At 35.9% G+C, this 23,898-nt stretch overlaps 1 protein-coding gene across 32 annotated transcripts in view; it reads right to left on the minus strand.

Annotated features, from left to right (window-relative positions):
- NRCAM (neuronal cell adhesion molecule) overlaps window positions 1–23,898 on the minus strand; it is a 68,947-nt gene that overhangs the window by 15,297 nt on the left and 29,752 nt on the right. For 8 of the 32 annotated variants that reach the window (XM_035895796.1, XM_009640277.2, XM_035895789.1 and 5 more), the window contains 8 exons: window positions 23,380–23,481; window positions 20,260–20,457; window positions 20,076–20,146; window positions 18,976–19,201; window positions 18,563–18,678; window positions 14,498–14,702; window positions 14,175–14,297; window positions 12,956–13,132 (listed from right to left, as the gene is read on the minus strand). In XM_035895796.1, the coding sequence (XP_035751689.1) occupies window positions 12,956–13,132; window positions 14,175–14,297; window positions 14,498–14,702; window positions 18,563–18,678; window positions 18,976–19,201; window positions 20,076–20,146; window positions 20,260–20,457; window positions 23,380–23,481 (1,218 nt within the window). Of the gene's footprint in view, window positions 1–1,793; window positions 1,947–3,034; window positions 3,161–11,802; window positions 11,839–12,946; window positions 13,133–14,174; window positions 14,298–14,497; window positions 14,703–18,562; window positions 18,679–18,975; window positions 19,202–20,075; window positions 20,147–20,259; window positions 20,458–23,379; window positions 23,482–23,898 lie in introns of all 32 variants that reach the window. The other 24 variants (XM_035895797.1, XM_035895793.1, XM_035895795.1 and 21 more) reach the window with 13 other exon arrangements.

Genomic DNA, 23,898 nt, shown 5'->3' on the forward strand with positions numbered 1-23,898 from the left:
ACTTATTGTATATCCAGTAGGAAAGGGTTTCTAGATCTCAGTGCAACTTTAAAAATGGCACAACATGTCCTGCTTATCCTAAGCAAATTATCTGCTTCAGGCAGAAAGACATTTACTCTTGGTGAACCGCTAATGCAGGAGTCGGTGCAATACGCTGTACTGGTATGCTCCAAAAGATAAACCCGCACACTATGAAGACACTCTAAAGGGATGCTTGTCAAAGAAAGAAATGTGGCAAAAGCCTCATGTACCAAATATTGCAGTTTAATTCCTAATTAAGGACAATATTCCATATTCCAATATTTTCCTCTTTGTCCACCTCATTTTTTTCAGCTTAAAAGCTTTTAAAGCTTTGATCTAGGCTGAAGGCAGTGTGACACAACATTTTCCTGCAAGAAATATGTATATAATTTAACGCTGGACACTGAACCTTTCCATTATAAAGAAGCAGAAAAGACTTCAAGTTCCCTTCCTCCTTAACTACTTAAGGATATGAGCCAAGGTGACTGGTTCATTCATGTGTACGTACAGGATTCCTTATCTACTGGCGCAGTATTTTTTGTGCAGAAAGATGCTTTTGGAAAGGTTTCCATTCAGCTTGTTTTGAATCATACCATAGTCTTGATCCTTGCTTTACTGCTGCTTAAGGCTTTGGATGTGTATTTGCATAGAATTTTACATATCTGCTTTTATACCACTAGCTGTCTCTGGCATAAATAACCTCTGTGTTTAGCCCATACATATTTGCTTGGCACTGTTACTCAGCACCATGTTTTCAAAGCTTTCCTGAAACACGATAAACTGTGAACAGAAATGGAACAAAACAAAGCAAAAAATTATGATTTTAGAAAGTGCTCACTTTCAAACTGGCATATTCATTATTTACTTTCGTGTCTGATAATTATTACATATGGTTCAAGCACATTTTCATATTTAAACTACTTTCTTAAATCATAACATTCTGGAGTTGGTGAGGCTACTGCTAAATAACTATGCACTGATCAAAATGCTTGGAATGAGCAGAAGTGGCTATCAAATACACAACAAATAGTTACAGCTGACCAAGAACATGCTGTGATGGCAATGACATATTCAGTGTAACATCAAAAAACTTCCAATAAAGCCCCTGTCTCTGAGTTAAAGGAACAAGCATTACTGATTTGCTTATGAAGAAATATGACTGAAATATCTACATAAGGAACTTAAATAGCCTTACTGATTCACAGGATATAGTTGTGACATCAAAATCTATATTAAACCAATATTTGACAGGAAAAGAAACATTTACAAGTAGGAATCTCTTAACACTGGTACAAATCGATTTACATTAAACATCAAATTGAATCTGCACGTCTGATTATGCAAACATTTTAGCTCAGATTTTTTGTATTAAAACTGATCACATGCAGATTGTTAGCTTTAAAAATATATACTTGGCTCTATTAAAGTGCACATTATTTAAATACAGCCATCGGATTATATTAAATAGAAATAAATTAAATAGGTCATCTTCAGTGCACAGCACACAGATGGAGTGTGAGAAGTGAGTATCTTGCCCCTAATGTAAACAACAGAGAAGCAGAGTGAATTGAAAGGATGAAAACATTCATAATCTACATAATAAATATGCTGGCATTAATTTAGGAGTTCATAAAGTAATTCAACATTGCTGTAAAAAAGGAACATGCAAAGATGCTAGCTACAACATCTCTTAGCTAGAAGCAGTTCAATGTTTCAGCACTCGGTCTACCACAATTCTGACTACGATACAGAATTGGTACAGTGTGCCTCACCTGGACCTGTCTCAAACACATCCTCTGAACTCCTAAAACCAGACAGGCCCTCAGCACCAACCCGGACTTTATATGCTGTTCCTGGTGTTAAACCCTTTAACACAAAGAAGCTTCGAGAACCATTTACAATTTCTTTTTTCCAATCTTCTTTGCCTACAAAAATTTTAGGAAAACAACATATTGGAATTTTAATTTTCTCTGTATGACTGAAAGTTTCTAGACAGCACACTATCAACAGTTACTTGACTAAACTATGGATTGGCTGAAAAAAATAACCATTCTCTTTCTCAAAAAAAAAATCATTTAAAATTATGACTTCAAATAATATACTGCATGCAATATATTGAAGACAACATTGTACATGACTGATGAAACTATTTTAAACATTTGTTCCATTGTACTAGAGAAATACTTTTAAAAAAATTTTTAAAAAGGCTTATTGAACTTGCAATTATAAAACACATTAAAATACATTTTAATCATTTAATTAAATTACACTTCCATAGTTTCAGTCAATATTTGCTTTAGTTCTACTTCAAAAGCTGACCCTATCATATTTCCTGATCATTCTTTTATATCTTTTTCTAATACAGTCTCAGCTGCTTCTCTGACCAATATCCAGAAAAATGCATTTCTATTCCAGTTTTCAGATTGGTCATGTTTATTCATAAATTTAGGAGGATAGAATATTTGAATAGAAGTATCTTGGTTTTATTAGTTAACTGTGTTTTAATTATTACCGTTATCAAACGTTAAAACCTGGTTTTATGCCAATAAAGTAGGTAAGTTGGTTGATACCTTATTTTAAGGTTTAATTCAACAAAATAATATTGTTTTGATTAGCTCTCTTATTTAATTTGTTCTTTTTTCCTGGATTGGACATAATTTAGGAAAACTGTTATAACCTATTTTAATGCAAGTAATATTTTTTACACATGGAATCACTGCATGAGAAACAACTTCACTCAAACTACATTTTTAGAAGTTCACGTTCAGAAGAATTTATAAAATAATACAAAGGAACAAAGGCTGATATTCTATCTAAGCATCAAATACTTGCTACACATTGATGTTCATAAAAATGAAATTTATTTGATCTTGTGGATCAAAGTAAAAAATAATTCTTCTAGACATTTAAGAGCTATCATTAACACTGGGTCAATTTAGGACCACATTTGCTATAAAAATCTTTGAAAATATATCTGAACAATTTAGCAAAATTTAATGAAATAACTTCTTACTGCCTGCTACACCATATTCAACATAAAAGTTCGCATGATCTGGTCCCTCATACTCCCAACTGATATTGGCATAGGTCTCAGCGGCAGCTGTTGTAACATTTCTGATCCTTGGATAAAGTGGTTGCACTGAATACACAATAGAAAAACAAAGCAGAATAGGAAATTGAGACTTCATGCATTAAAAAAAAATATTTTAAGAAGTTACTATGTTAATTTAGACCATATACAAGGAAAGTATAGTACATCTCTCATTGTTTCCATTACTGGAAATCAGTGACTAAAGTAGCATGTTTACTAATTGAATCCTAGGCAGTTACTACACTACGAAATTCTAAAGTAAACTCTATGTACTCTACTGAGCATGCCCTGTATCACAAAACCTGCCAAATACTTAAAAATACCTAATTGCCAAAATTCTGGAAAACATTTTTTCTTTTCATCTAGGAGTAAAATGCGGACAGCTGGAAAGTGAGAACATTGCCAGGGTAATGTGAAATGGCAGGAGAGAATGGAGTTATGCAGGTGGAACACACCTCCCTTCAGGCCACATGTCACTGAATGGACTGCAAATGCCTCAAGTGCAAGCCCTTACAGGATTTTGTCTCTATTGCATTGATAATGATAGAAAAGGAAGACAATACCCTTATAGAATGTTGGACGGACAGTGTGCATGACTGGGGAGGTTGCAAAAAGGGTTTCTTCACCATCAGAGACAGTAGGAAAGAAAAAATAAAGAGTAAAACCACTTTGCATTGAAAATAACATTCAAATAATACAGTAAAACCTTACCTGTTAAATGAATAACACATGCACACTCTAAGTTCATGCAGGATTCAATTAGTTTTACTTGTTAAAATATGAAACAGCTAAGTGATACTCAAGTATCTGAAAACAAACTGAAGTATGTGTGTACTAACACCTTTACTTTCACAGAAAGTTTCTGAAATCAGCTTCATTAATGTTATGGAGTCACAGCTCCTTTAGACACTGGAACATGAGACATCAGATATTGGAAAGCCAAGATCAAAATACTCGGCTGTGAAGGACACAAATCACTAGAATGCAAGAAGCTGTTCATTTTAAGGTACTGTCTTACTGTTGACATTCTTGTTAGACAACAGTACTTTTCATAGATGCGCGTAATGCCCACACCTATGAAAAGAAGTACTTCTCTCTTCAGCATCCTGTCATTAGCCACTTCTTTGCTCATACCTTAATTCTTTGTTCTCCAATTGTACTTGTTACAGACATATATTTCAGTATTTTTGTTTGCTAACATTAATGACAAACAGATTTTAATAGTTCTAATATTGTAATAGTGCAGATACAAAGAGGATGCTCCTCAAAGGCATGAAATTAGTTTTCAATGAAAGTGCCTCACTCGGTTTGCCACTGACATTTCTATCCTGCTAAAAATATCTTTTCTGTTGGAAACAGCATCAAAAATACTTCTCAAAGGACCATGAAGCATCAGAGGTAAAAACAAGACTTCCCAAAGGACCATGAAACATCAGAGGTAAAAACCTAGTCTTGGTAAAGACAAACAGAAGAATTCCAATGGCTTCACCTACACCAGAAAATAAAACGGGCAAAAGCCTGTTCTCAAGGTGCTGCACAGACTTCATCTATGTACTTTCACTATTTTCTCCTTAAACCAGGATGGCCTTGTCCATATGGTTGACTGGAAGAAGTTCCAAATTAGATTCAAAGAGGAAATGGCTTTGGCATAGTAAAATAAACAAATCTGTATACAAGCCCTCAACACAAACTAAATAATATGAGTACCGTGCCTAGAAAACTATAGTCTCGGAGTCTTTTTAAAAAATACCTAAATCATGCAAACTCCACCAGTTCTCCTGAAAATGTGTTCTCATGATTACAAATTTTCATAATATCAGATGACTTATGCCCATACTTGCATCAGATTTTTCTTCTTAACTCTATTCCAGTAGTACTCATTCACCTCTTCAATCTGTATTAACTAATTACTTCCACACTTGATGCCTTTGTAGGTAAGCTGTGCTTATATATTTCATATGTAATTTCTTTCACCAACCAAAAATAACACGAAACATATTATTTAAATAATAAAGAATATAGTTATCTCTTGACTAAAACTACCTGACCAAGATCAAACAGAAAGCACTAGATTTTAAAAAAAAAAAAGCCATCTGGGTTACTAAGTCAGCAACAAAACCCCTACAAAATACCAGAGCCAGGGCTGTCAATGGGAAATCTAGCATGTAACCGTATACGCCACGGTAATGCAAGGGGATTAGATTCTGCTTTTCTGTGCCACTTGAAGGTAGCAAGAGGAAAGAATAGCAGGCTCTAAATTTAGAAAGGTGCAGAGCCTGAGATTGCAGACAGGATATATCGACTTCCTTCCTCATTTGCACATAGGAACAGGTGTTTGTTACAATCAGCACCTAAGCATTTGTTCCGTGCCAAGAAAACAACTGGTTTGTATTCTAAATGCGACTTTACTTTGTTTCATTAAATCATATTTTCTCAAACCCATATTTTCCTGAAGTTTGCTCTTCCACAAAAGACGTCTAATTAGCAGCATGACTGTATGACTGCCATTTGTCACCAATGTTAAAGACAGAAGAAACTATTAGCAATCATCTGTTTCAAACTCTTGCAAAGAGACGCCACAGAATTACACCTAACTTCTCCCTCCTCATGCCCGAGCACTTGGGGATGAAGGAAACTGTCTCATCTTGTGTGAAGGACTCCAGATGACAGACAGCTTCTGTAACGCTAAGCAAATCCGATAATCACCTTCCCTGCAAAGACTCCATCTCATCTTGTGTTTTCGGTTTTTTTCCCCGTCTCCAATTTTCAGTCTCTGCTCTGACTAAAGAGTTGCCTGCTAGATTAAAGACCTGGTATCTGGTAAATGTTTTTCTGTTCATATGATTGTATGTAACAATTAAGTCGGCTCTGAGAGTTACCTTCATTTCCTTGGTATCTTAGTTGCTAAATCCTCTCAAGTGACTGATTTATACTTACATTTATCAGATATACTCTTATCTGATTCTTATCAATAGCTGTTGTATAGATTTATCCATGTGTAATATTTGGTCAGATTTCTGTTTGTTTTTTTTTCCTATTGAATACACTGCACCAGGAAATGTTTTCAGTAGCACATTTATTTTCAAAACCATTATTTTTGTAATTCTTCCTCTTTTTCACTACTGCTGGATCTAATTTACCAGTAGGCCTGGAAAGTTTTAGTTAAGTTTGTTAAATGTGCCATATTTGCAACATGAATACACACATAAGATAAAAGATGGCTGATGGATCCTGAGGTGATGAAAGCCTCAAGTTGAAGTGGTTACAACATTTAAAGCTTGTCTCCAATCTACACAGACTCCTGTCTTCTCAATCAGCACACCTCTAATTATAATTAACCTCTTAGTTCTTCAGTATGTTTCCCAGCACTGTTCACAAATGCAAAATGTGTAATTGTCAGTTGGCAGAAACTCTCAGCGTGTGCAAGCACCAGTTGGTAAAAAGGGGGAGCAGAAAGCTTTGTCTTGGGGAGCAAGGCTTTTTCAGTAGCAGAGCACTGTGCTCTCTTAATTTGTAATCATGCATGATGCTGTGCAGCAGCACCGGCAAAAGCATCGCTCTAAAACTTATGAGAATGGATTATTAGTAAGTTAACAGTTTTTATACAGACCAACTCTTACTAAGCTACCTCCAGTAAATTAAGCTCTCATACCCATGCTACGATACAATGCAAAATTTAGCTGGCACTTCTGAGTATGGTTTCATTCCTGTAGTGAGATATGGTATAAAAGCATTTGCCAACTGTTGAGAAAGAGGCCTAGGCTCAAACTAAAATTTTCCTTTCTTTCCAAATTAATTCCAGTTCTTTTTTTAGTGGAGTTTTTTGTAGAGTTGTATTTAATCTTCCAGTCTTTCAGGAACACAGTTCCTCCAAACAGCACAGTTACACTTGGGTTGCAGATTCAATACAATTTAATAAGACATGAAATGAGATATGAACGGATTAGGTACTCTCTCTCAAGATTTAGTTCAGCAAAACAATAAATTAAATAATCTCCAAAGTGACTAAACTTTAGGAATTTTCATGGGATTCACCTCTCTCCAGGAAAAAATGGCAGGTAAGTGACAAGAAAACATTTGAAGAAAGGTGTCAAATGGAAAAAAACCCGCAGAGCAGTACATCATAGACTATTAGTTAAAATGCACATATAAAGAGAAAAATAAAGGAAAAAAGCACACACACAAGAGGAAGGAAAAGGTAACAGATTCTGCCAGACCCTGTAAGACAGGGAGGAGCATTTTTGCTTGTGTTTGCTTTTTGACCTACAACTTTTACAGTATGAAATTCAAGCCTTAGTGTAACAGCAGAAGTGAATTCCATTTCTGGCAGTGCGAGATGGGCATTAGTCACTTCCAAGATTATTTAGGCCACTGCAAGAGCATTCCTGTAGCGCAATAAATACAGAAGACAAAGAAGAAATGCAAGAAATCCTTTCACTGATAAGCATTTGGCATGGCATGGATTTTGCATGACGTCTATGAAGCTAAAGGTATTTGCAGGAATTTCTGCATTGTAAAAACCAGCATATTCTCTAGTCTAGCATGCAAATCATTACTGTTCCCAATAGACTTAAAAGAGGACAAAACAGTGGTTCTGCATAGCAGGTTGTTCTGAAAGAATCACGTAGATATATCATGGAGAAGTCCACAGGGAGAGAGTGGCTGAAGGAGCAGTACAAAAATACTATAATCAGCTTGAAAAGAAAAAGCAGCTTGAATTTGTTAGCAGAAAATATGGAGACATCATGTGAAATGATTCAAAAAGGGAGGGAAAACAGATGGTGGGCAGGGAAAATGATTTAAAGAACAGCATTTTGTATGGAACAAAGAAAATTGAGATCAGAGATCTGAACTCAGCTGAGAATGATTTCTCGCCTACAGTGAAGAGCTGCATATTGGAGACTCAGTCAGAAAAAAACCAATAGGTTCAAACCCAGAGGCTAGACTACTTGCTTTTCTACCTTGCAAGAAAAGTATTTCTGCCAATAACACTTGAGATGTGAAGTTCACATGAAGAAGGCAGGTCGGACTGAGTACCACACTGAGAGGAAGCGCTAGCTTCAATTAAAAGTAACTGCAATCTCACTGCCTTATTTTAATCGCCGTTCGGGACTGCTGGTTACCAGTGTCTGCACGCATGCAGCCTACAAGACCTTGCTTTAAAATAAAAATATTGACTAAATCAAAAAGAAACTGAAAAGTGAAACAAGAAGGGTTGTGAAATGTAGAGGCTGACATGTCATGGCGTGACTCCCTGCACTTCAGCTTACCACAAACACAGTAATGAGCCCCTGCGACCGCTTATTTTAATCAGCCACTTTCATTTCTACCACTGGTCAAATTTGTATTCTTTTCCTTCCTCTATAGTCCAGTTATTTAGAACTTTGAATGGAAAAGGAAAGACTTGACTGCAGTGATGGCCTGAGTCACTTTCCATCTGCTACTGTAATTATTTTATATGTAATCAGGTTCTTGCTCCCCAATTTTTCTCACACTTCTGTTACCTCATGCCTGTCATTAGATGTCAATATATAAATGGCAGTATCACTGCTTACCCAATACTGGGCATAATACATTATGTTTCATACATGCAGTTTTCAGACACAATTAGAATACAGGTTGCTACGGAGAAAAACAATTATTTTTTTCTTTGTAGTGCCATAATCTGATCAAATTTAAGCCATTCGTAACACCACAGTATTAGAAAAGAAAAAAGATAGTGGAAGTCAAATAGGAGTATCAACTACAACAGGATAGCTTGCCCAGCTAGTAAAATAATGTGTCTCATGATTTACTCATGTGGGCTTGTGAAGGAACGATACAGATCTCCTCTGTGAAGTTTCCCTTAGAGAAGAAAAAAACCTCAATTCCTGTAATTTCTCAAGATCCGTTGCGTTTCTGCTATTTGAAGTAATGTCATTGTTTTTTATTAGGATGGTGCTCGTATTACAGGGAGGCAATAATTTTCTCCTTATATTGCCCCCCATCTGAATAGAGCTTCTATGTTTTATTCAAGCTACAGTAAATATGATCCCTTTATCTAAATCCCTTAGCCTTGACCTCATATTTCATGTTTTCATCTAAAATTATGATTTTACCTTATGGGAAAAATGCACAAAACTTGGTTCTCTACTTACTGGTCTAGAATATACTGAATATCTTTATTTAACACCAGTACCATCATCATAATCAGACAAACTCAGTGGGGACAAATATTAAAAGTGTCCAAGTGTAGCAGAAAGCAGACTGTGGTTACTTTCATTGTTTTTAAAGTAATAAACGACAATGAAGGGTCCATGCCTGTGTAAAAAGATGGCAAAAGACACATGGTGCCAAGAGGAGAGACGGGGAATGTATTTCAGGACTATGATAAAAATATTGTGACACTGATCCTTAGATTTACCACAGCAATATTTCCTTCTGCACTTTAATATATAGTTTTACTCTGAGAAGTGAAATACGTCCCAAGTGGCACAGCTTGCCCAGGTTTAAATGATTTTAATTCCTCCAGGACCTTATGCGTAACATTTCTGACTGGCTAAGCTGCAGGTCTTCAGGGGCAGCCAGTAGAAAACACCAAGTACAGAAACTTCAGTGCAATTTAGGCTGGCTGAATCTGGGACCTATTGTCTTCTTAACTTCCAAGATGAATGTGTTCAAATTGAAAGAGAAAGTATAATTGCCTTTTTCTGGTAATTTCTGCCCTTCAAAACAAAAAACTGAGATGAGTTTGATAGATCACAAAAAGGCTTGGAATATCTAAATTTCACCTTCTCCTTGGTTTGGCTTTGGGTCCACATTAGTAAGAACTGTATGTATGTGTAGACCTTCCTGCACTTAATGGAGGAGCAAAGATTTACTGCTGGGTATGGCTTCTTCTTGAGTGGGCTGAGTATTTCCATCTTCCAAATCCACCCACTCATGAGACCAAATGATTTGGCACTTAATCCTTTTCCTCCCTCATAGTCCCCGATCAGTAACGAAACAGTTAACACATTGATGTAAGTAACCACTGAGAACATTCATCTTAGACCTGCAGCAACTCAGATGTCCTAACAGATGTCATGGCTTTAGTTCCATCCTGTTTGCAGTTCCAAAGTTTTCTTTGCAACTGTAAGAGCTAGATGATACAGGAATATGTGAAAACTTTGAAACCGTAAACGGCATGGAACCAAACGATGACATCTGCTGAGTTTTCAGAGAATCAGAGATGACAGCTCTGAAATGCGAGCTGCTCCAGCTGATGGTACAAATAAGATGCTTTCTGCTAGCCACAGGCTGTGATGCAGCTATAATTAGACCCCAGTTTCACACAGAGAATCCATTTTTCCTTGCAGGAGTTTTTATAGTCAGCTATAAATAATGAGAACTTAATTTACATTTCTGCTGTTAATGTCCAAGACTACAAGACAGTTTGATTGTTCCAATCTGCGCTGACTTCTCAGCTACAACTAGACTAAAAAACAGTAAGAAAGACTTGTCATTAAAACAAATCCACCGCTCCATGCACTTATATATAAGTGTAATTATACTTGCTACTTATATACTTACATATACACATACAAATATATATACTATATATGCACAAATGCATGCATACATACATATATATATCTCCTGATTTATACCAGAATGGGTGAATGAAATTCTTTTTTATGGCTATTATAATTCAAAACACCTGATCATGAAGTGGAAAGAAAATACATGTAAAATAATCTATGCTATCTCTTCCAAGTTCGTAAAAAATGTTGGGTATTTCATGTACAGAGTCTGATTTGGGATGTTTATGGTCTGAGAATCCAAAGCACAGATGTTCATTGGTGTTAATGACACCTCTGTGATAAAATGACACAAACATATAGAGACACCTTTCTGACTTACAGCTACCTAACAGTCCTCAGGACAATCTTTGCTTCTGACAGTAAAGGTATCAAAATTCATAAAAACTGTGTGCAAAGGTGTGAAGAACACCTTGTCTGACAGAAGAACTGCATCATAAAGAACTAAATATTACTGTATTCAAGAATAAGGAAGATAATACATTCCCCTCGCTTAAATATCCCCTCGAGTGCTCACTCACAAGATCTGTGACCCTCCTGACAGCAGGAAGCCATTTGCCTGTATATTCAACCTCATACTCGAACTGAGATGTATACAGAGGGTATTGTCAGTCATCTGTCTCCTATGCACAGTTGGCTTGCAAATGAAATAAACGTGATCAAATGGGTAGCATCTCTCAGCAGTGACAACAAGAATGCATCTACTTTTTTAAAACAAAAAATGCACATGGCACAGGCTGTAAAAAAAATCTCCTTTGCAAAAGTGCTGTTTTTTCTACTCCAGCTAATCAGTGCTAGTGCACCTGGTTCCTGAATATTTATGACAGTGACATACATCTGTTAAATGCTCAGAAATAATTAGACTTTGCTGAAGCAAAGCTAATGAATTCCCCTGGAACTCTGTGGCAAAATAAACAGATGAAAGGTATTAATAAGCATTCTGGATTCCTTTAAAAAAAAACCCAAAACAAAACACAAACCCAACAAAACCCACAAATGTTTTCTTCCAGCACTCATTAATACTTTGTATAGTGATCTGTAGTCCAAGATTTTCTGTCCTTACCACTGCAATTTCCCCATTTTCAACACTGCAAAATCCACACATTAACAAATCATGCAGTTTCATTTTACCTTTGCCTGCACCTACAGCAGGACGGAGAATACCAGCTTTAATGGAGGAAAACAAGAATAGGAACACTATATAATTAGATACAACACCAAAGGGAACATACATAAATAATTTCATTATAAACCATGAAAGCATGCAGACTAGATAAAATGTATTAATTCAAATAAATTAGAAACAATCCACTTATGCTGAACACTGACAGACTATAACAAGACAAAAATTAATATACATGCATTTACAAAATTTTATTGCTCATGCTTGTTAAGATTCATGATTTAAAATAAATGTAGTTCATATGCAACCTTAATACACTATTAGAGAAATTGCATTGCATACCAACTCATCTATGGCATTTCCAATAAACTATAATTTTACTAAGCATAAAAATATGTGAAAAGAAAGCATCAAAGTAGACTTTTAATATTAAGATGTGCACAATCATAAAGGTCATTCCCTCTAAATTTCTCCTTTGCTTTAAATTCCTCTTATTTTATTAAGCTTTCATATTTAAATAAATAACATCTTCCACACAAGAACTGCCAAAATCAGAGATCTAGAGTGGCTATAAATGTAAAAATCAATAGTGATCAGACTGAACACTATACTTTAAGAGTATTTAAACATTACACAATGTCACCAGTTATTTGGGGCCATAAATGACAAATTTATTTCTGCAGCTTTTGCGAAGTTACAGTTTTTGCCAGTTCTGTGAAAAAAAGTTTAGACCTCACAGAAGCTGTTGCATACTTCAAAGGAGAAATAATTTCCTCTAGTCGTAAAGCTGCATGACTTCACTACTGTTCTCTGTGACCAGAGAAGGTCAATGAAGCAGAATAGGTGGAGAAAGACCACTTAAAATGTAAAGTTACATGAAACCTTGAAGCCTAGAAAAGCCAAAATCTTAGGTCTTGTCAGTTTATATTGAAAAGAGGGCCTTTAAACCTCTTTTGGGGGCTTTCACTACAGTATAAAACCTTTGCACATCTTTTCTTAAAAACTATTATTTTTTTATTATTGTATAATACAGTTAAGAAAGCTCTAGAGAAAATTTTACTAGGGGCTGTTTTCTTAATGGAAGGAGGAAGTAGTCATTTTTAATAAAATTTGTAGTGTTTTGTAAACTCAGTGGGTTTTCTTTATACATACCCATCTTACCTTCATCCATAATTGTTACTGCTTCCTCAGTTATCTGACTTCCTGATCCAACTGAAGTTTGTGCATTAAAGTAAAACTTGTACCGTGTGCTGTAATTTAGATTTTTTAATATCAAGCTGCTCTCATTGGCAGGAATTCTTATCTCTACCAAGGGACCTAATTCATGTGTGTTGTTAACTGTTACAAAAAAAAAAAAAAAAAAAAAAAAAAAAAAAGAGTTGGTTAGGAAAATTGCCTACATTATCATTGTATCATTGTGTTAAAACAGGCTTTTTTTGTTTGTATTTATTTGTTTTGTTTGTCTGTTGCATTGTTCATTTCATGTTATAGGGATGATAATCTACAGTTTCAAAAGTAAGTCACCTTTCTTTAATAAGCACCTCTGCAAGAGGCTAAAATTCAACAGGGGATAGGAAACAGCTACAAGTTTTTTAAGTTCAAGTTCCATTCTTGTAAGTGTCTGGATCCAAGGCAACTGAGTCACATCAAATCATCTGAACTTATGCACATTTGATACACCAACTATTAAAAAAATGTGAAACTCTTAACTACCTGCCTCATAATAAATTCAGTACGCTTAGGAAAAAAAAAAAATACTGAAGTGACTCATGTCTAATGCCAAGGAACTGTGGAAGTTGGTAAGTGGAAGAAAACAAACTTCCTTATCCTGTTCCATGCAAATGAAACTCTTCATTTCCAGTGCCCCTGCTGACAAATTTCTGGGCAATGAAGCAGTGGCATGGGGATCCTAAGGAAGTGATTTATAGCTCTGATATGAGTAAATGCATATTTATAATTTTTTCATTTTAAAATTAGAACACCATGAAAACTGAACAAGCAGAGAACAATACCACTGAAAGTATTTTGATTTAGTTCTAATGATATTTTCTCTGCAGTTAGAATACAGAATTTTTAAGTGATAGTATCCTGCTTCTAACTTGTCTGTCAGTTATATGTAGGATTTCACCTCCATTTTTCTGTGAAGCATGGTTTGAAGAAATAAAATTAATGGACAAATGCTAACCTTGTACTTCAGCAGGTGAAGTTTTCCAGATAGAGTAATCTATATTGCCAAAATACATGAATCTTTTTCAAGCTCAAAATCTACAGTGCAATTCTATCTTTTGTACAGTATAAATATAATTTTTTCCTAATAAATGGATTGCTATTTGGTAGACATATTGTCTAAGTCAGAGTTAAGTATTCATAATTAACTTACTTGGCTGAAACTTCAGTATATATGATGTCAAAATACCATTTGGATGGGTTGGTAAACCCCACTCCAGAGTCAGAGAGTCCAACGTTGGGTTAGTAATCTTCAAAAAGGAGGGTGAGCTAGGAACTTTTAAGAAGAATATACAGTAAATACAAAGTAGATTAACTTAAAACAGCTCATGAATTATTAATTCTTAATAATATTACTGTGTTGAGAAAGATTATTATTTTATGAAGTCCAAGATGCAAATTCAGCAATTATACCCTTAGGGTTCTATTCCTGAATATACCACATTTAGTTTATTCTCTAGCTTTCTCATTTCATACCTCCTTCAGGGGTCTTAAATACTTTGTCTGGGCTTGCTGGTCCTTCTCCTTTACCATTAACAACTCTAACATTCAGCTTGTAAGAACTATAGGGCTCCAGCCCTGGCAACATTCCAAAAGTCTTGTTTCCCCTGAAAGTCAAGATCTTTTTTTCTACATGCCGCCTACTCCTTCTGGATAGACTCTGCACTTTCCAGTAGTAAACCTAAAGACAAAAGAAAATCTACAGTGAGTGTTCAGGTGTTCTGATTTTACAAACCCTTAAGCATTTCCATGAGTATCCATGAATTATAGGTAGGAATAACTGCAATTTTAATAAGCTCAGGTGAGACACAGCAGAGACCTTTCCTTGCTCCAGAAACAGACCTTGTCCAGAAAGAGTCATGTCTACACAACTGGGTGAAGACTATCACCTGCCAGTTCTGCTGATACTCAAAACCAGTTTGACACAAGTTCTGGTTTGGAACTGCATTAGTATATGATGGTTCTCATGTTAGCAAGTCCATCTGGGAGGCAGGTCTCATTCACATCATCCATTCTTGCAGTAAGATATAAGAGTCAGCTTCCAAAGCAGACTTGCACTTTGCCACCTTGTTATGTCACACACCTGACCGTGCTATTCCCTGTGATGTGGAAGCCACGTACATATTTTTAAATGGGAAAGAAACCAAAAGATTTGTCTGTGTTGGAAAAACACAAAAGTTCTGAAAGGACTCTGAGGTTACAGTCATGGAATGATCTCCACCTAGGGACAGGAAGACTATTCCTCCATTTATCTGACAATTAGATCAAATCACAAAGCTGATTCTGGTGTCCATTTTGCTGATTGAGTTTCTAAGAAACTACAGATGAGCCTCAGAGGTAATTATCTTGACTGCAGTCTCTTTATTACACAGTCTCTCTACCATGATATCGGGAAAGACATTAACAGTTGCCCCTACAAAGACTTGTGTTACTCCTAGGATTGTCACCTTCAAATACATCAAAGTTCATTTTTCACAGCATAATTTTCATGCATGTATGATCACATGCTAAAGCTGATAAAGCAATGTAAATGGGTAAACTTCTGGTTCCATTCAGGCCAACTGCAAAACACCTCTCTAATTAAAGAAGCTGGCATTTCACACATGAATTTGAAAAAGGGAACTGTTAAGACTTAGAAAGCCCAACTAGATAGCTTATCAAGCAATGTTACACTGACAGCAGCTTTTCATTGCTAACAACATATCATTTCACTCTAATCACTGTTAAGTGTCACTGAGTTTTACATGGCTTGAGCTAATGTTTTTCAACACCGCCAGCTGTCATCCTGTAGCTCTCATCCTACCAACGAATGTAGAAAGCCATTTACAAGCTAACAAGTGTTGGTACTATTAGTATTGAAACTCATCAGGTATAGTTCATGATATTTTAAGAATTGTTAGCCAGTGACTTTTCACAAAGCACATTATTATAGTTGGGTCATCATTTGCCACTAGCCAGGCTGAAATTAAAAGAGAGCTTTAATAAGCTGGGTTTGATAAACAGTGATTTGGAAGAGGAATATGACAGTAAAAGAGACTGCATCACATTTTTCACATACTGTTTTGAATAACCTCTGAGTTTACAAGAATAACAGGAAAAAATGGCAGCAGTAACAGTGAAAGGAATTATTTTTAAAATGTCTTCCTACATTTTAAATGCTTTATAGTACCACAGCATATAGAGTAATTTAGGAGCAAAATATGAGTGATGTGCTGCAGACAGCTGCTAGTTAGATGTCTTCCTGCTTTTTTCACACATTCGTCTTCCTGATATGACTCTTTAGAGAAATACCCCTCTCTCTATTACAAAATGTGTCCTTAATGCAACACTGCATATCAGGCTATCATCTGAAATAATTTTATTGATTAGGAAAGCTTGAGTTTGCTAGTAGGATTTTGCTGATGTGTTCAAAAAGAGACAGTTGTGCTTTGTAAGCTATGTCAATAACTAAGACAGTTAAGGCATACTTGGCATCCATAAGAAGTCTTCAGCTTGAACCCAGAGAAAGCTTTATAACAGTAACTATCCACTAGGGTCTTAGGACTTGTTCTGCCTTGTCTAGTTTTTAACCTGTTTTAGCTTGATTTAGCTGTACCTGCAAAAATTAATTAAGAAACTTCTGCTGCATCTGCAACTTACTCAGGGGTATACCATTGACTTGTTTGTCCTAGCTGTGACAGCAAAATTACTCAGTGGTCAGGCCTGTTGTCAATCCTGTGGTCTTGAGCTTGTTTTATTTACGATTATTGACTAACGTAGGTTCAGTTTTGCTTAGCTTTGTGTAATTTTGTGGTTCTCCTCCCCAAAGAAGAAAATCATACTGTATACCGAGAAGGACTAATACACTAAACAGAAGTAATCATGGCATGACTAACACCTTAGACTAACTGGAGAGGAAAGTGTGCAACCCATCAGCAAACAGAGGACAGAAAATAACCCTAACAGACTCCAAGTCTGAGGAAAAAGAAATCTCGATCTAAACTTGGGATGATGACAACTCACTGTAACCATGACTTTGACAGGTGAGAATTTAACACCTGATGTATGGGCAGACATTTGTGTCTATGGATTTTTTTTGGTATCATTAATGGTCTTTAACCATTAATTTGGATTATGAGTATTAGTGTTGCTGTAACTGGATTAATAATGAGCATTAACTTCACTAGAGTCTAACTCTTTAATCTGCACATAATGGATGCTTTCCTTCAGTTGCCCATTTGTGTGTGAAATACCAGGTGATATGAGACTGCCATCTAAGAGAAAACATCTAACACACTAGTAAGTCCTGTTTCTCAGCTGAGGTTATTATCTAGGGCAAAGCACCACACTAACTACAAATACTTATGCTAGCTCACACAGAACTAGCTTAAGTCTCTTTAGACGGTGGTATTTTGTGCCAGGTAAGTGACAACCACATATCAGGAACACACATTCATGTGGTAATCAGCTGTAACGCACTGAAGTTTGGTTTCAGTGCTCTTGAATGCTAGTCTTCCATTTTATGAGTATGATGCACATTTATTCTTCTCCAAGTACTCTTTACTCTTCATTTTTCAAATATTTCTTTTTCCTCCTTTCATTTAAACAGTAGTTTAAATTAGTCTGTCTTATAAAGTAACCTAGTTCAGGCTGTGTAACTAGTCTGTTTTGCTTATTAGTATACTTTCAGAGGAGCAAAGAAGTAATTTTTTTAAAATTTTCTTCTATTGTTGCATAGGAAGTCAGTATATCCTTTCATTCCACTCTTCCCTCCACAACCAGTCTACAGTTCTACAGTTTCCACTCTTGAGTTTCTTCTGATGGGCTTCTAGTGCAACCTCTGAAGCAACTTTTGCCATCAGATTTTCCCTGTCCTCCAGGGACACCAGTTTCCCCAGTTCCTAACCTTGAAGTCCTTCTGTCTCCCATTCTTTATTAATTGCAGTCTTTTTTCTCCAATGCAGCCTTCTCAGTTACCATCAAAGCCAGCACATTATCTTACACTAAGCTTCCTTCAACTATATATACACTCCAGATCTTCTGCCATTTCCTATCTCCTAAATTGAGCTTTTAAACTGAGCTTTTTCCTGGCCCCCCAAAAGACACAGCACCAAGCATAAGCTAGCAAGTGGCCACTTGCTCAGAATTAAAGATGTGATTAATCATATTATAGGAGATGATGAGTAAACTTAGCGTTAGACCTAGAAGACACTCCTACAGAAACTGTATCTCCTCATCCTCTAAATATCCTTTTGGAATAAGATCTGTAAAACTGTTATCATTTTTTTAATCTGTGTGTTAAACGTGTGCAAACTTAATTGCAAATGCATCCCATTTTTCTTTAAGGACAATGTCGCAGGAGGCTAGTACTACAAGGCTGGAACATTGCTGAACTTTAAATGAATTGTATTGATGCTGTTGCTCTTGTCAGCAAAACTTGTGAGCTCACTGAAAAGCAAGCGTCCCCTTATACGTCAGTTACTTCAACCTGGATACAGCCTCATATAGGAAGAGTGATCTATTTTAATAAACAAGGAACAGAAAGCTTTGGATTGTACTTACTTTGTAACCTTGAAGGTGTCCGCGGACAGTTTTTAGCGGAACTGGGTCCCAATGCACCTTTGCTAATGTGCTGTTAATAACATGAACCTGCACATTGCCTGGAGCAACCATTGGCACTGTGTGGAAAGGATGCAACAAGTACCTAGTTAGAATGAGACACCACACGAACATACTTTTCAGAATGATTCTTCTCAGTGCCCTCAAGGCATAGGTTAAAATGTTCCTATGTTAAAAAGCTGACCTCAGGATTAATATTACGGAGTATTATGAAGCCTCATTACCTCCAAATCACTTCATTTTAATTAAAAAAATAACTACTACCCCCCTTTTTCAATATTTTAGTATTTTAAATACCCATTTAGGTTACACATTTTGTTGCTTTTAGTACAGTTGAGTCAAACTACAAAACTTACAGTCTTCTCCTGAATGTCCAATCACCTCTGATGGCTCTGGTGCATATCCCAGGTCATTTAAAGCTTGCACTTTTATTTCATAGGGAACAAAAGTTGGTGTACCAGACACAATATATTTAGATACATTTGCAACTATAACAGATGTCCACTCATCATCAACATCTTTCTGACGCCAGCTGACTTTGTACTGAAGCCCTGGTCCATTAGACTGAAAACCTTTTAAAGACTGAAATGAAAAGAAATATTTTTTTAAATATTCTGAAGCATCTGAAAAATCCAAAGTCACAAAGGAAATATACTGATTCTTTAGAATTTTATTGAAATTTTACCACTGTGTTCTGTAACAGAGAAGCACTGCTGAAATTTCCAAGCTATGCAGATTAACTTTTACAGGACGTCAGTTCAGCTGCTTTTGATTCATTAGTAAAAATCACATTGAATGGTGATCCTGGCTAATTCTCATGCAACCATACATTGTGATGTCTGTATACATATTTTGTTTTCAAATATTTCTTGAGAAGTGGAAGAGGGGAAAAAATAGATTTACACTAACTCCGTATAAACAGTCTTTCAATGTTCTTAACAATGTTTCTTGCCTGGGATGGGAAATTGGTTTTACATGGCTCTCCTTGAGCTCCCGTCATGACGATAAGGGCATGACAGAGAAAAGTTTTTCCACAAAAGTGGAAGAGTGCACAATAATTTGGTTTATCACAAAAGTTGAAGGTAGAATTAGGATTCACATTAGAATTAATTCTAAAAATAAGACTCAACTTGAGATAAACCACCTCTTACATATTTGAGTTTTCCTAAATTGGCAGCAAAACATCCTGTATTACCACATTAATGGCTTATCTTGAGAAATCACTCAAGGAAAGTACAGCACCTTAATTTTTTATTTTTTTTTTTTTTCATAATGCATGCAGCTTTTCCCTGAAAATGAAGATGGGGACTTTCAACTCTTTTTCAAGAATGCGTTAAGCAAGGAAAGCACTGGGTATTCTCATACTGTGTTCACAGTTAGATCATCGTTATTTCTCTAAACAAATGCTACTCACAGACCTGAAAATAAACAAATGAAACCTCAAAAAAAAGCTTACCTCCCATGTTATTACCAAATTATCAGGTTCTGAGCCTATCCCTTGTACATTAGAAGGATTTTCATCAGGGTCTAAAAATAAAATATTTACACGTGAACAAGGATGACTGCTGTTTGCATTCCAAGCAAATTCAATACCTTTCATAGTATAAATCAATAGCTGATAAGCAGGAATAATTATTTACTTGCAGATTTTGTAAGGTACTGCTCAGATGGTTCACTCGGCTGACTTCTGCCAATCTCATTGACAGCTATCACACGGAATGAGTAGTTGACGTATGGAGACAACTTCAACTGTACTGTTGTCTGAGTTCCAGGAACTTCCGTCTGGTAATGCCATACCCCTGGTTCATGCAGCCCATCTTCATATTCAATCACAAAGCCTGTAATCAGAAATTGAATCCAACTTTATGTCAAAACTTGCAACACCTTCTTAGATCAGTGCAGGCATTTCTAAATGAGCTAATCAGAAGGGAGCGATCCAATCATTGTTTTTAAAAATCATGGAAATGAAAATGTAACTACATAAACCAGAACAAAAATCTATTATGTGGATCTCAAAAGTACTGCTGAGGTAGAAATACAATAGAAACACTCTTACTTTTATTATTTGGTATTCTCACTGATGCAGCAATCTGTCAGGAAACACATCATTACAAGAGCTCTCTCTCAGGTACCGGATTTTAATGTAATAGGAACCCTTGAACTATCACAGCAAGAAAGTGGGACAAGGTTGGAATTTCAATGTAAAAATAATATTCGACTGACAAATATATTCGTCTTAGTTGTATCAAGCTGACAGTAAGTAGCACCTGTACAATATTAAAACTCTCTGAGTATTCCATTTGCCCCGGTGAGACTGGCTTAGAGAAGAACTATTTAAAGTCATGAACATGAGGAAGGTTTTTGAGAGCACTTTTCAGTATCTTCAAATTAAGTCAAGGAATATATGTACAGAAGCTAAATTTCTTGAGAGTTCTCTGTGTGAACATTACGGTGATTGCTGTTAAGACCCTACAGAGTATATAACCTCAGGGATAAATAGGTTTGTAGAACTCCAAAAAGAAAATCATATTCATTATCAAAGACAAAAGGACATTTTTTCAGCTGTGAAACAGCCAAAAAAGCTTCCTTCTCTTAGGTACGAGATATAAATTTTGAAACACTTAAGGGGAATTCTTAGGGTACAGTAAATAAATGGGAGAAGAATGCATAGACCAAGTACATTCCATGGAACCTTAAGTTTAGATATACAAAATTTAGATGGGCATCAAACGTTTGTGTGTTGTGTAACAAAAACATTGCCTGATCTCATCAATAGGTGGGGACAAGAAGCCAGAATATGACCCAGAATACATCCTGTTTGCACTACTAAAGAAATTCTGAGAGGCATCTAGAAACTGCTTTTAGAAGAATACTTAGAGGACCACACAGAATTACTCCACAATAGTTTGAGGAGCCAAGATGTTCACCAAGTAAGATAGATAAGTAATACTAATCATAGATGTCTGGACTTAAGGCTTGCAGATTTCATCCTGACCTGAGTATTAAGAAAGAGGGAGAACTGGCCCCAAATTACTGCCTGAGTTATAGCCGGTGTTGTGTGCTCAGAGATAAAGGTCTTGGGACAGGATGTTTTCTGGACCAAAGTCTTTATTGAAAAGGTGAGAATATTACATACTAAAAAAAAAGCACTCACAAAGTTTTCACTACTGCTTTTTGCTTCCCTAGTAACTAGTATTCTGCCTGCAACTCTAGTAGAACAATTTATAGGAGACTTCAAAGGGAAAAAAAAAAAATCTATTTGAGCTTTCAGAGAGATTGCAGCATGTCAATCATATCACTTGTGTAAAGGGATCGCTCATAATGAAGTGCTATCCTTCAGTCTTGATCTGCACTTTGAAGTGATAGCAGCAGCAGCAATAATAGGCTCACTTAGGAAGCAAATGCCTTATTTTGCAAGCTCTCAGGGGACCACACAGCAACATAAATTGTATCCTAATTAAAACCAGCATTATTTAGTCAGAAGAGTTCAATTTCCAGTATCAGAACGCATGCAAAATCTTTCTTCTAGAAAAACTCTGACATGAGCCAACACCACCTTGTATCATCTCTTTTGAAATGGTGTGATCTTATTCCTATAGAAAGGCAAGACTTGTGCCTCCTGGTCTGGAAAAAGTGAAGACACTGATACAAGAGTATATGAACAAGCCATGACTTAAACACAATTCAACTATTGACATTAAACTTCTATATATTATATTTTTAGAAGTATATTACTAGTTGATAGACATTAGACAAGTCAGAAAGTGTAAAACTTCTGCAAAATCCCTTGGCGTTGCATTAATATGCAATCAAAATCTTTGATGTGTTCTGAAATTTGTGGAAGACTGTTTTTACAAAACTTCCTTTCCAGGTGCCTGATCCTTATGGTTTGTGTTCAGTGTTGATACTGACCAGCATCAGGCCTTGGAGATCAACACTCAGTATGTCAGCCTAACTCATTCACTGGTCTTGGTAACTTGCGGCATCTATTAACTAAAAATACACCGCATAAATAATTAAATAATTACATTAAGTTGCTTATAATGAAAAAGTTGCGCCAACAAATCTTTCTGATCCTATTATTTTTTGGAAAACAAACAGTAACATCCTTCTTCCTTCCTCCTAAATTCCCTCTTCATCCTTTCCGCTTAATATATCTCTCATCATGTTCTACTGGGAGGAATAATAGCATTTTAGATCAACTTCCTGTCTCAAAAGTTTATAGATGTTTGTATTTTCTGTCTTATGGACATGCTTTATTACTTCAACTGTCTGGACTAGAAAAAAAAAATAGAAAAACTATCTGCCTTATATTTTCATGAAGAATAAGCTTCTATATCAGTAGTGACAGATAATCCCTAAAATTATTCATCCTGATGCTATTTCATATTCACGGGAAGTACAAAAGACTTAATGCAAGATGTTAGTAGCTCTCTCCTTCAGAAGCACACAACTAATGACCAAGTCTACTCTCTACATATTCTAAGACTGGACCTTGTCAGACAGAGCTCCTATCAGTATCAACTTGGATGTTAACTAGCACAGGTTTTTGGATCAAAAGCCCAGCTCTTTAAGGCAGTACATAAATTGTTCTGCTAGGCTGTACAGTAGAGGACTTTCAGTGATTTTTTATTATATAAATAAATGGCAACTGTAGCGAATTAATTTACCATTCTTCCATGGTGAACACAAAATTAGCCTCAGAACTCTTTGGAATCTGAGAACACTTAACGTAATGCATCAGATACAAACAAACTTACTTGTAATGGGACTGTTATTTTCATCTCCTGGTATCCATGAGAGTTCAACGCTTCTTTCTAGCTGACCTGTCAATTCCAAGTCAAAGGGTGGATTTGGCCGAGCTGTAAGTCAATGAACACAAAGTAAATAATCACACCAGAGTACGCAGTTTCATCTTTGAAAAAATCCTTACATTCCAATCAAAAGAATTCCACAAATACAGCAGGTCAGATCTACTCACTTATGTAAGCATGACTTAATGACCATTAGTACGCAAGTGTTACAAAACAGAGATAAAATGGAGAACTGATGTATCTGGAAACTTCCAGTTAACAAGAATCTATATTTGATTTTATCTACGTCTGATTGCACTGTGATATAAAAATGTAATGAGATGCAAAGAATTACAAAATGCATGTTTAGTTTATCTTTGAATGATTATGGGTGGTTATCTCTTGTAACTAGAAATATTTAATAAAACATGGAAAATAAAGAAGCATTCACATCAAAGAAGCTTTTCTAGAATTACTACAAATGTT

Source organism: Egretta garzetta, unplaced genomic scaffold (genome assembly GCF_000687185.1).
Source record: "Egretta garzetta isolate BGI_Z169 unplaced genomic scaffold, ASM68718v1 scaffold656, whole genome shotgun sequence".
Taxonomy (NCBI): Eukaryota; Metazoa; Chordata; class Aves; order Pelecaniformes; family Ardeidae; genus Egretta; species Egretta garzetta.